This window comes from Lolium perenne, chromosome 2 (assembly GCF_019359855.2).
Source record: "Lolium perenne isolate Kyuss_39 chromosome 2, Kyuss_2.0, whole genome shotgun sequence".
In the NCBI taxonomy this organism is placed as follows: domain Eukaryota; kingdom Viridiplantae; phylum Streptophyta; class Magnoliopsida; order Poales; family Poaceae; genus Lolium; species Lolium perenne.
This window is the reverse complement of record NC_067245.2, coordinates 196,820,374-196,832,137: the sequence shown is the minus strand read 5'-3', so window position 1 is coordinate 196,832,137 and position 11,764 is coordinate 196,820,374. Positions and strand designations below refer to the sequence as shown.

The following is an 11,764-nucleotide window of genomic DNA, read 5'->3' as shown; positions in this document are numbered from 1 at the left end:
AACTCTGACACCTTTTTGTGTTGAACCGGCACCACATAGTATATGGCCTTAGATAAGTCTGAAAGGTATTAACTATTGTTTTCTCCGTAGCGAAGCACGGATATTCTGTTAGTATGTATAATTTCTGTAAACAGATTGTCTAATGAAATAGAGTATATGGTTGCATAAAAAAATTCCATGTACCTCTGAATTTTCGCAACCTTCCCCACTCCACGTGCACGGCGGGTAGCATCCAACTTCACGGCTCAACGCTTCACAGCCCAACCCCGAGACAGCGCCACGCGCCCACACCGACGACGACGGGAGGGACACACCGGGGGCGCGCCGTGGCCGTGGCCGTCGCCGTAGACGCTCGTGATACGACAGGCCCTGATCATCCGGCGAGATGAACGCCTTCAGGCTCGCCGGGGACATGACGCACCTCATGAGCGTCCTCGTCCTCCTGCTCAAGATCCACACCATCAAGTCCTGCGCCGGTGAGAACCGACAACCCCTGCAACCGCCCTGCCCACATTTCTTCATATTTTCTTAGGGTGTTGTCCCGTCGGATTCATGGATTGATTTACCAGCTCAAGAATCAGGTGTCCTGCCTTGTTGGGTAGCTTATTTTGATTCAGCTCTAGATCTTGGGGAATAGGGGGACATAATGCTGTTTTGTGAGGCTAAATCTTGGCGTTGTTTGGATGGATTCTGAGATTCTACGTCTTTCCCTGGCTGGCAATTCAGAGGGCAGGGGACAATCTTGGTTACATAGTTTGATGTGCGTGGAGACCTGAGGTATTGTTTTGCTTCAGCTACTGCTCTGACTTGGCAGGGGAGCCTATTTTTTTAAAAAAATCATCACACAACTCCAGTGTGGTTAAGATTAGAACTTGGTGGGAAATGTGTGTTTTCATGACATTTATTTTCTTCTACGCACCCTGTGATCATTGTGTTGAATAATTACTGTTTGTACAATAAAAATACTGTTTATACAAGAAAAGAAATGAAAGCTAAAATTCAGTTTCTTCCTTCTTGCACCTTGTAGGTGTTTCCTTGAAGACACAAGAGTTATATGCTCTTGTTTTTGCTACTCGCTACTTGGATTTGTTTACAAGCTTCATATCCCTGTACAATACGGCTATGAAGCTGATTTTCCTGGGTAGTTCATTCTCAATTGTTTGGTATATAAGGCGCCACAAAATGGTCCGTAGATCATATGATAAGGAGCATGACACATTCCGACATCAATTTATTGTTCTACCATGTATTCTCTTGGCCTTGCTTATACATGAGAAGTTTACTTTCAAGGAGGTATTTTATCAAGCTAGCTTTTCTGAACGTGTAGATAGTATGTTGTTCATTTCACCTTCCATTTCCTTTACTTACATAAATAATGACCAGACAATTTTATTTATCTTAATTAGGTGATGTGGACATTTTCTATTTATCTAGAAGCTGTTGCCATTCTTCCTCAACTCGTACTACTACAGCGTACGAAAAATATTGATAATTTAACTGGGCAATACGTTTTCTTCCTAGGGTAAGTCATTTTCTTATGTTACATGGGTTGTAGGGAATAAGGGAAATGGAATTCTTTATCTGAAGCGATTATAACCCCATTTATTCCTTTTCTCCTTCCTAGTACTCATGATGTGTGATATAGCCCAAATCCAACCATATGGTTTATGAATTGTGATGTATGTAAGTTTTCATGTATAATAGATATGCGCGTCTCTTAACTTAGATTTTCAAGGTCAAGCATTGAGCATTTGCAATATTCCGTTAGTATTTCTTGCTTACCCCTGTTTTCCTTCGATATGATAGTAGCAATACTAGATTATTATTATATATACAAACTGATGCATTCTATCATGTGTTTATTTGCTCATCTATTTAAATAAGATTGTTTTGTAATGAGCTCTCTTTAAGAATCTTGGTAATGGTTACTATCGTTAAAGTGAAGGGCTCACGTTAACACATACGACTGTTGTTATTTGAAGAAACAACATCACTGCAAATATCATTTAAGTAGAGGGAAATCTTAAAAAGCAGTACAGTGGATCGGAATGACAAAAAAATTAGCTCGTTGCATATGAATAATAGACGGAAAAGGGACCTCTTCCTCCTTTCTTACAGAATGAAGGATGATCTCAAATCCCCCCTTTTAGCCTGGCTAGACGATCTGTAGTTCCTTTGGGCTATGCCCTGGGCTAAGCCCTTTTGTACATTCCCTCCCTCTATCTTGTACATATATATATTTTTTTTAATAAAATTTACTGTCGGGGCCTCCCCTACAGTTTTCAGCTCAAAAAAAAGGAGATGAGGGAAAATGCAAAATAATTTGTAAATCAAATTTCAGAACTGAACCAGCCATTTACCTCACTACCGGCAATCCAGATCAACTAGAAACTTGTCTTTGGCCTTGTTTGCTACACAACTTGGTTGATTAGTTTTCAGTCGGCTTGGGTTTTTTCTATTAATGAACTTGGACAATAGTAGTTCTTGTTGTGAAAATCCGCATTTGTCATCTCCAAATGACTCTTCTTTGCTAAGGTCAGAAAGTTAATATATCTTGACACTATAAATTTATGCTATGAGCCTGAACAGTATTTTCAGAAGACACAATCATATGGTTCTTAAAAACTTGATATACTTTTCAGTTTTTCGTTGATAGGAACCATGACTATTTTTTCTTATTCACTGACTGCCATGATGCAGTGCATACCGAGCATTGTACATTCTCAACTGGGTTTACCGCTACTTCACGGAGCCACATTATGTACACTGGATAAGTATGACATCTCTCATTTGGTTGATCTCGTGTTTAGCCTATACCCATTAAACAAGATAAATAATGTTTCCGATCTTGTTGCTTGAACAGCTTGGATAGCCGGATTCGTGCAGACAATGTTGTACGCAGATTTCTTCTATTATTACCTCAACAGGTAAAGAAATATTATGTTCTTGAACTGATCATTTTTCATGCTGACGCACTGAATTTTCAAGTTACCATGTTGCATTTCTCATCGAGGCATTAATGGTAATATTGATGACCAATCTTGCAGTTTGAAGAACAATGTGAAGCTCACTCTGCCAGCTTGACAGTATGACTTGGCTGGCCCTCTATCAGACGATAGAAAATGTGTTTCTTTCCTACAAGAGCCGAGAGGTGTAAAATAGCATTTGTCAAAAGTGCGATGGGTTTCGATGTCACATGACTGCATACATTTATTATTGGATTTTGGAAATCTTATGTATAGAATCAACTGTACATTGTATGGACAACATTAGGCCATTGCACAATGGAGAGATGATGAGTTGTTAGTATAGTAGTACATGGAATGTTGTAAACCTTCAAACTCTTTTTGACCGCTGTCATCATCTGCCATTCTTGAACTCATTCCGGGGCTTGTTGCTGGCGCTTGTGTGTTACTAGCACACTTCTGAGTCAGTGGATAATCAGGAAGTAGCAGGCGGCAATAGCTGCGATGGCAAGAATGTTGTAGTTTGACTGAAGATTTATAAATAAGAAAGTAAAAGCTTACATCAAATCTTGACGTGCATGGTCTACAAAAACGCGGATTCAATGTAGCTTCAGAAGTATGCATCTGAATTATGTAGAAATAATGAAATATACCACCTTACCGTTTCCATACGCGAGCATGTAGTAATAAATAGGAACTTTTCTTTGACGCAAGACGATGTATAGCCAAGAGGGATAACGTGTCAAGGCTTAATGAATGCTTCTATGACACAACGAACATGAGCTTTTTCAGAATTAGTGTGAATAGATTTTTTGTTGTTGTTGTGTTACTGTTGTTTTCATGGAGTTTTCATCTGATTTTGTTTTTGAACAGCGGAGCGCCCCAGAAGGGGTCAGAACCTTTGCATTACAACAACAGAGGGAGAACAAAGTGATTACAAAGGACCCCATAAAGTACAGAAATTACATATGGATCCCTAGCAATTGTAGAAAGGACCCTGCTAAAAGATCTAAAAAAGCAATCCAGTCCTTCCTCTTTCCCGCTGCCGAGCTCGGAGCTCAGCACGCTGCAGCCATGGACAAAGGCGGGGACGAAACCACTTACATCCGGCCCGGCAAAGCCCTCGACACCTGAACTCCAACAGAGCCTCCCAACGGAGGTTGAATAATTGGGGGAGAAGCTCAAAGAATTTCTGGTTCTAGAACTCCGAAGCCACCATAGCACAACACCAGCTCTGTCCACTTCAACCTCAATCACCACCATGGCACCCGAGGAAGAGAAGAAATATAGAGATAGCCGATGGACTAAAGCAGCAAAGGCACGCCAGCACCACTTCAGATAAAACAACCCGCCATCAAACCCAAAGAACCTTCCACGAACTTGGGGAGGCAGGCATAGAGGATAGCGGTGACGACGAACCAGAGGAGCCTCCCAGCTTATTGAAGAGCAGGAGATGGATCGACGATTCACCGGCCTCCACCATAGATCCAAGCAAAACATCGAACACCCCTTCACTGGCACGGTGCTAGGAGAGGTACCAGCGAAACTGCTCCAGAAGCGAACCTTATTAAGCAAGATGTTTGGGCTTCCCGACCTCCCAAGCGCCCCGCTTGCCACTGGCGGGACGCAGCAAGGAAGAGCAACACCAGAGTGGACATGTTGTTTTCATGGAGTTTTCATCTGAATATTTGTGACATGATGGGTACATCATATTCTAGAGCCATCAAATTTTTTGGAACCTATCTTGGTTTTTTTTAGGGTGTGATGCATTGTTTGCATCATAGCTAAGGATTGCACTGGAGAGGGTTTGTGGGGCAGAGCTTCACAGGGTCCATTTTGTATCCAATTGCTCACATGTAGTCTGCCGTTAAGATATTCATGGTGTACAATGTTTTGTCCATGCCTTTACATTTGGCGGATATCCACATATCAATGGATTTATCTAGATATCAATGGATATCCATGAGAGGCGGGCGAAAAAAGGCACAAACCCATCTAGGGTTCCATTCCTCCTCGTCGGTGATACCGCCGGTCAGCTTTGCCTCCGGTGGCCTTGGGGCCTTGGAGGTGTGGCAGACCACGGTCCCTCACCGGCGAGAAGTTTTTGTTCTTAATTTAGTTTGCTTTTCAGTCTTTTTTGGGATGGTGAGGCGGTGGCTACATCCTGAAGTCAGATAAGGTCCTCCCCGCCCTATCCCCGCTTCGGTGGTGCATCTAGCTCTGACGGAGGACATGTGGAGTTGTGTGCCTGTCGGATCTCCTAGGATCCGGTCGGTGTTCGTGTTTGTTGGTGTGGTTTCATGTCAGTTTCTTCCGATGTACGGTTGTCATCATTGGCGATGGTTTCCTTTGGGACCTTAGCACGACGACGTCCCGTCTGTCTACTATAACAAGCTCTACTACGACAAGCTTTGCCTGACTCCAGCGGTGGAGGGCGAGGACAGTGACGCGCCTTCGGCTCGTGCTAGTGTCTGTAGTTGTCGCTAGGTGGTTCGAGTACCAATTTGTAATTTTTTTACCTTTTGGGCTATTTGTACTACTATTGATCATTATATAGATCGGTGGATTTCCGGCAAAAAATGGATATCCATGAATAAATAAAAATACAATAACAACAACATCAACGGCAGCAGCAGCTGCACTAGCAACAACAATAGCAGCAGCACCACCACCAGCAACAGAGCAACAACAACAGCAACAACAACAACAACAACAACAACAACAACAACAACAACAACAACAACAACAACAACAACAACAACAACAACAACAACAACAACAACAACAACAACAACAACAACAACAACAACAACAACAACAACAACAACAACAACAACAACAACAACAACAACAACAACAACAATAACAACAACAACAACATCAGCAACAACAACAATAGCAACAGCAGTAGCAGTAGTAGCACCAGCAGCACCAACAACTGCACTAGCAACAACACTAGCAACAACACCAACAACAGAGCAACAACAGCAACAACAACAACAACAACAACAACAACAACAACAACAACAACAACAACAACAACAACAACAACAACAACAACAACAACAACAACAACAACAACAACAACAACAACAACAACAACAACAACAGCAGCAGCAGCAGCCAACAACAACAACAAGGCATGAAAACTCTATGACTTGTGGATTGTCAAACTTGACATGACAAACTATAATCGTTAATGTTTCCATTTGCACTGAACCCCTCCACTGATGGGATTCGTAGCATAGAAAACAAAAAAATTCCTACCGCGAGAACGCAATCCAAGCCAAGATGCAATCTAGAAGATGGTAGCAACGAGGGGATGAACGAGACTAACCCTTGAAGATTTCCAAAGCCTACGAGATTAGATCTCGTTGTTGCAGAAGATGATCACTTGCCGCTTTCAAAAGCGCGTAGAAGATCTTGACGGTGCCACAATCGGGCAGCACCTCCGTACTCGGTCACACGTTCGATGTTGATGAAGACGATGTCCTTCTCCCCGTTCCAGCGGGCAGCGGAAGTAGTAGATCCTCCTCGGAATCCCGGCAGCATGACGGCGTGGTGGCGGTGGTGGTGGAGAACTCCGGCAGGGCTTCGCCTATGCGCTGCGGGAGTATTATGTGGAGGAGGAGAGGCTAGGGTTTGGGGAGAGGGGGTGGCTAGGGCGCAGGCCATGGGCACCCTTTGGTGGTGCGGCCAAGAGTGGGCTGCCCCCTCCCTCTCCTCCTCATTATATAGGTGGAAATCCCCAAGAGTTGTAGTCCAAGTCTTCGAATAAGACCCCAACAACAAAACCTCCCATAGGTGGGAAACCTACTCAAGGGGGGAGTCCTACTCAAGGTGGGACTCCCACCTTTCCTTGAGGTGGGGTGGCCGGCCACCTTAGGTGGAGCCCACATGGGACCCCTCCCCTTAGGGTTGGCCGGCCTAGCTAGTGGAGTCCCTCCGGGACTCCACCTTCCATAGTGATTTCTTCCGGACTTCTCTAGAACCTTCTAGAACCTTCCATAAATGCACCGGATCATTTTCAATCTTATAAAATGACTTCCTATATATGAATCTTATTCTCCGGACCATTCCGGAACTCCTCGTGATGTCCTGGATCCCATCCGAGACTCCGAACAAAACTTCGAACTCCATTCCATATTCCATATCTACTTAAACGACATCAAACCTTAAGTGTGTCACCCTACGATTCGCGAACTATGGAGACATGGTTGAGACTTCTCTCCGACCAATAACCAATAGCGGGATCTGGAGATCCATAATGGCTCCCACATATTCAACGATGACTTAGTGATCGATTGAACCATTCACATACGATACCAATTCCCTTTGTCACGCGATATTTTACTTGTCCGAGGTTTGATCATCGGTATCTCTATACCTTGTTCAACCTCGTCTCAGACAAGTACTCTTTACTCGTACCCTGGTATATCATCTCTTGTGAACCATTCACATGCTTGCAAGCTAATCAGACGACATTCCACCAAGAGGGCCCAGAGTATATCTATCCGTCATCGGGATGGACAAATCCCACTGTTGATCCATATGCCTCAACTCATACTTTTCGAATACCTAATCCCACCTTTATAACCACCCATTTACGCAGTGGCGTTTGATGTAATCAAAGTACCCTTCCGGTATAAGTGATTTATATGATCTCATGGTCGAAAGGACTAGGTAACTATGTATCGAAAGCTTATAGCAAATGAACTTAATGACGTGATCTTATGCTACACTTAACTGGGTGTGTCCATTACATCATTCACATAATGACATAACCTTGTTATTAATAACATCCAATGTTCATGATCATGAAACTATGATCATCTATTAATCAACAAGCTAGTTATACAAGAGGCTTACTAGGGACTCCTTGTTGTTTACATAACACACATGTATCAATGTTTTGGTTAATACAATTATAGCATGGTATGTAAACATTATCATGAACACAAAGATATATTATAATAACCATTTATTATTGCCATTTGGGCATATCTCCAACAGTCTCCAATTGCACTAGAGTCAATAATCTAGTTTATATTTGTAAAGATATAACACCTTGGCCTTCCGGTGTTTTATCATGTTTAGCTCACGGGAGACGTTTTAGTTAACGGATCTGACACGCTCAGAAACGTATGTATTTTGTAATTCATTTGCGTCTCAACGCATCACTCATTTCCAAAAGATTCGGCATTAAATATGTTTGGTCTTCTGGTGGAACCTTAATTCCGCGGTCTGAAATATGTCACTAATATTGTCACACACAATATAGCTTCAAAGTTCTGACACTATCGAAACTACACCAAATTCTCAAAGAACTTCTTGACTTAACATCCTCAGTCATTGTCAAAACAATGACATACTCTGCCTTCGTTTGTAGAATCTGTCACAATATTTAGAACTCATCTAAATCTAGCATAGACAACTTCCAGCTCATTGTGCTACCTTTTAAACAACACTTAGTCCAATTTGAGATTGAAAATTTTATTTTTATATGTGACAAAACCAATATCGGTGCAACATCTTACAGCGATTTGTTTGTCATTTCTCCATACAAAACTATATATCCTTGGTTCTTCTTAAGTACTCAAGAATATTCTTACTGTTTTTCAATGATCATCACATGAATCATTCTGGTACATGCTCATAACACTAAGAGCACAGGACATCTGATTGTGTACATATTATTCATGATCTATAATCACTCATGTGTTTTTACTCATTGAGTGTAAGATACACTCAAGTCTTTGAAGGAGATATGCCCTAGAGGCAATAATAAAGTGGTTATTATATATCTTTATGTTTATGATAAATGTTTATATACCATGCTATAATTGTATTAACCGAAACATTAATACATGTGTGATATGTAAACAACAAAGAGTCCCTAGTATGCCTCTTAACTAGCTTGTTGATTAATGGATGATTAGTTTCATAATCATGAACATTGGATGTTATTAATAACAAGGTTATATCATTGTATGAATGATGTAATGGACACACCCAATTAAGCGTAGCATAAGATCACGTCATTAAGTTATTTGCTATAAGCTTTCGATACATAGTTACCTAGTCCTTATGACCATGAGATCATATAAATCACTTATACCGTAAAGGTACTTTGATTACATCAAACGCCACTGCGTAAATGGGTGGTTATAAAGGTGGGATTAAGTATCCGAAAAGTATGAGTTGAGGCATATGGATCAACAGTGGGATTTGTCCATCCCGATGACGGATAGATATACTCTGGGCCCTCTCGGTGGAATGTCGTCTAATGTCTTGCAAGCATATGAATAAGTTCATCAGAGACCACATACTACGGTACGAGTAAAGAGTACTTGTCAGGAGACGAGGTTGAACAAGGTATAGAGTGATACCGATGATCAAACCTCGGACAAGTAAAATATCGCGTGACAAAGGGAATTGGTATCGTATGTGTATGGTTCATTCGATCACTAAAGTCATCGTTGAATATGTGGGAGCCATTATGGATCTCCAGATCCCGCTATTGGTTATTGGTCGGAGTGAGTACTCAACCATGTCCGCATAGTTCGCGAACCGTAGGGTGACACACTTAAGGTTGGATGTTGAAATGGTAGAACTTGAATATGGAATGGAGTTCGAATATTTGTTCGGAGTCCCGGATGAGATCCCGGACATCACGAGGAGTTCCGGAATGGTCCGGAGAATAAGATTCATATATAGGAAGTCATTTTATAAGATTTAAAATGATCCGGAAGGTTCTATGGAAGGTTCTAGAAGGTTCTAGAAAAGTCTGAAAGAAACCACTTTGGAAGGCGGAGTCCCAAAGGGACTCCACCACCATGGCCGGCCAACCCTAAAGGGGGAGGAGTCCCAAGTGGACTCCCCTAAGGGGGCCGGCCACCCCCTCCCAAGGAAGGGTGGGAATCCCACCTCTAGTGGGAGTCCTAGCTTGGGTAGGTTTCATGTGATATGGAAGGTTTTGGTTTGGGGTCTTATTCGAAAACTTGTAGACCAACTCTTGGGTGTTCCACCTATATAATGAGGGCCAAGGGGAGGGGGCCGGCCACCCCAACAACACAAGGTGGCCGCACCACCTCAAGTGGCCGACGCCCCCCTCTCCCCAAACCCTAGCCGCCCCACTCTTCCACTTCCCGCACGCTTAGCGAAGCTCCGCCGGGTTTCTCCACCACCACCGACACCACGCCGTCGTGCTGCCGGATTCAAGAGGAGCTACTACTTCTGCTGCCCGCTGGAACGGGGAGGTGGATGATACGTCTCCGACGTATCGATAATTTCTTATGTTCCATGCCACATTATTGATGTTATCTACATGTTTTATGCACACTTTATGTCATATTCGTGCATTTTCTGGAACTAACCTATTAACAAGATGCCGAAGTGCCGATTCTTGTTTTTGCTGTTTTTGGTTTCAGAAATCCTAGTAACGAAATATTCTCGGAATTGGACGAAATCAACGCCCAGGGTCCTATTTTGCCACGAAGCTTCCAGAAGTCCGAAGAGGAGACGAAGTGGGGCCACGAGGTGCCCACACCCTAGGGCGGCGCGGCCCCCCCTTGGCCGCGCGGCCCTGTGGTGTGGGGCCCTCGTGCCGCCTCTTGACCTGCCCTTCCGCCTACTTAAAGCCTCCGTTGCGAAACCCCCAGTACCGAGAGCCACGATACGGAAAACCTTCCAGAGACGCCGCCGCCGCCGATCCCATCTCGGGGGATCCAGGAGATCGCCTCCGGCACCCTGCCGGAGAGGGGAATCATCTCCCGGAGGACTCTACGCCGCCATGGTCGCCTCCGGAGTGATGTGTGAGTAGTCTACCCCTGGACTATGGGTCCATAGCAGTAGCTAGATGGTTGTCTTCTCCCCATTGTGCTTCATTGTCGGATCTTGTGAGCTGCCTAACATGATCAAGATCATCTATCTGTAATTCTATATGTTGCGTTTGTTGGGATCCGATGAATAGAGAATACTTGTTATGTTGATTATCAAAGTTATATCTATGTGTTGTTTATGATCTTGCATGCTCTCCGTTACTAGTAGATGCTCTGGCCAAGTAGATGCTTGTAACTCCAAGAGGGAGTATTTATGCTCGATAGTGGGTTCATGCCTACATTGACACCTGGGAGAGTGACAGAAAGTTCTAAGGTTGTGTTGTGCTATTGCCACTAGGGATAAAACATTGATGCTATGTCTAAGGATGTAGTTGTTGATTACATTACGCACCATACTTAATGCAATTGTATGTTGCTTTGCAACTTAATACTGGTGGGGGTTCGGATGCTAACCTGAAGGTGGACTGTTTAGGCCTAGATGCTTGCTGGCTGGCGGTCTATGTACTTTGTCGTAATGCCCACTTTAATCTCACTATACTCATCATAATATGTATGTGCATGGTCATGCCCTCTTTATTTGTCAATTGCCCAAGCTGTAATTTGTTCACCCAACATGCTTTGTTTGTCTTATGGGAGAGACACCTCTAGTGAACTGTGGACCCCGGTCCAATTCTCTATCTTGAAATACAATCTCTTGCAATACTTGTTCTCTTGTTTCTGCAAACAATCATCTTCCACACAATACGGTTAATCCTTTGTTATAGCAAGCCGGTGAGATTGACAACCTCGGCATTTCGTTGGGGCAAAGTACTTTGGTTGTGTTGTGCGAGGTTCCACGTTGGCGCCGGAATCCCTGGTGTTGCGCCGCACTACATCCCGCCGCCATCAACCTTCAACGTGCTTCTTGGCTCCTCCTGGTTCGATAAACCTTGGTTTCTTTCTGAGGGAAAACTTGCT

General features: G+C 43.4%; 1 protein-coding gene across 1 annotated transcript; it reads left to right on the top strand.

Annotated features, from left to right (window-relative positions):
- Positions 1 to 204: 204 nt before the first annotated feature.
- On the top strand, positions 205 to 3,382 carry LOC127334320 (ER lumen protein-retaining receptor). The gene is made up of 6 exons (XM_051360754.2): positions 205 to 476; positions 1,028 to 1,293; positions 1,407 to 1,522; positions 2,701 to 2,774; positions 2,864 to 2,927; positions 3,048 to 3,382. Exons 1-6 carry the CDS (start codon positions 386 to 388, stop codon positions 3,082 to 3,084), a joined length of 648 nt encoding a protein of 215 aa, XP_051216714.1. The 5' UTR covers positions 205 to 385; the 3' UTR covers positions 3,085 to 3,382.
- Positions 3,383 to 11,764: the final 8,382 nt, after the last annotated feature.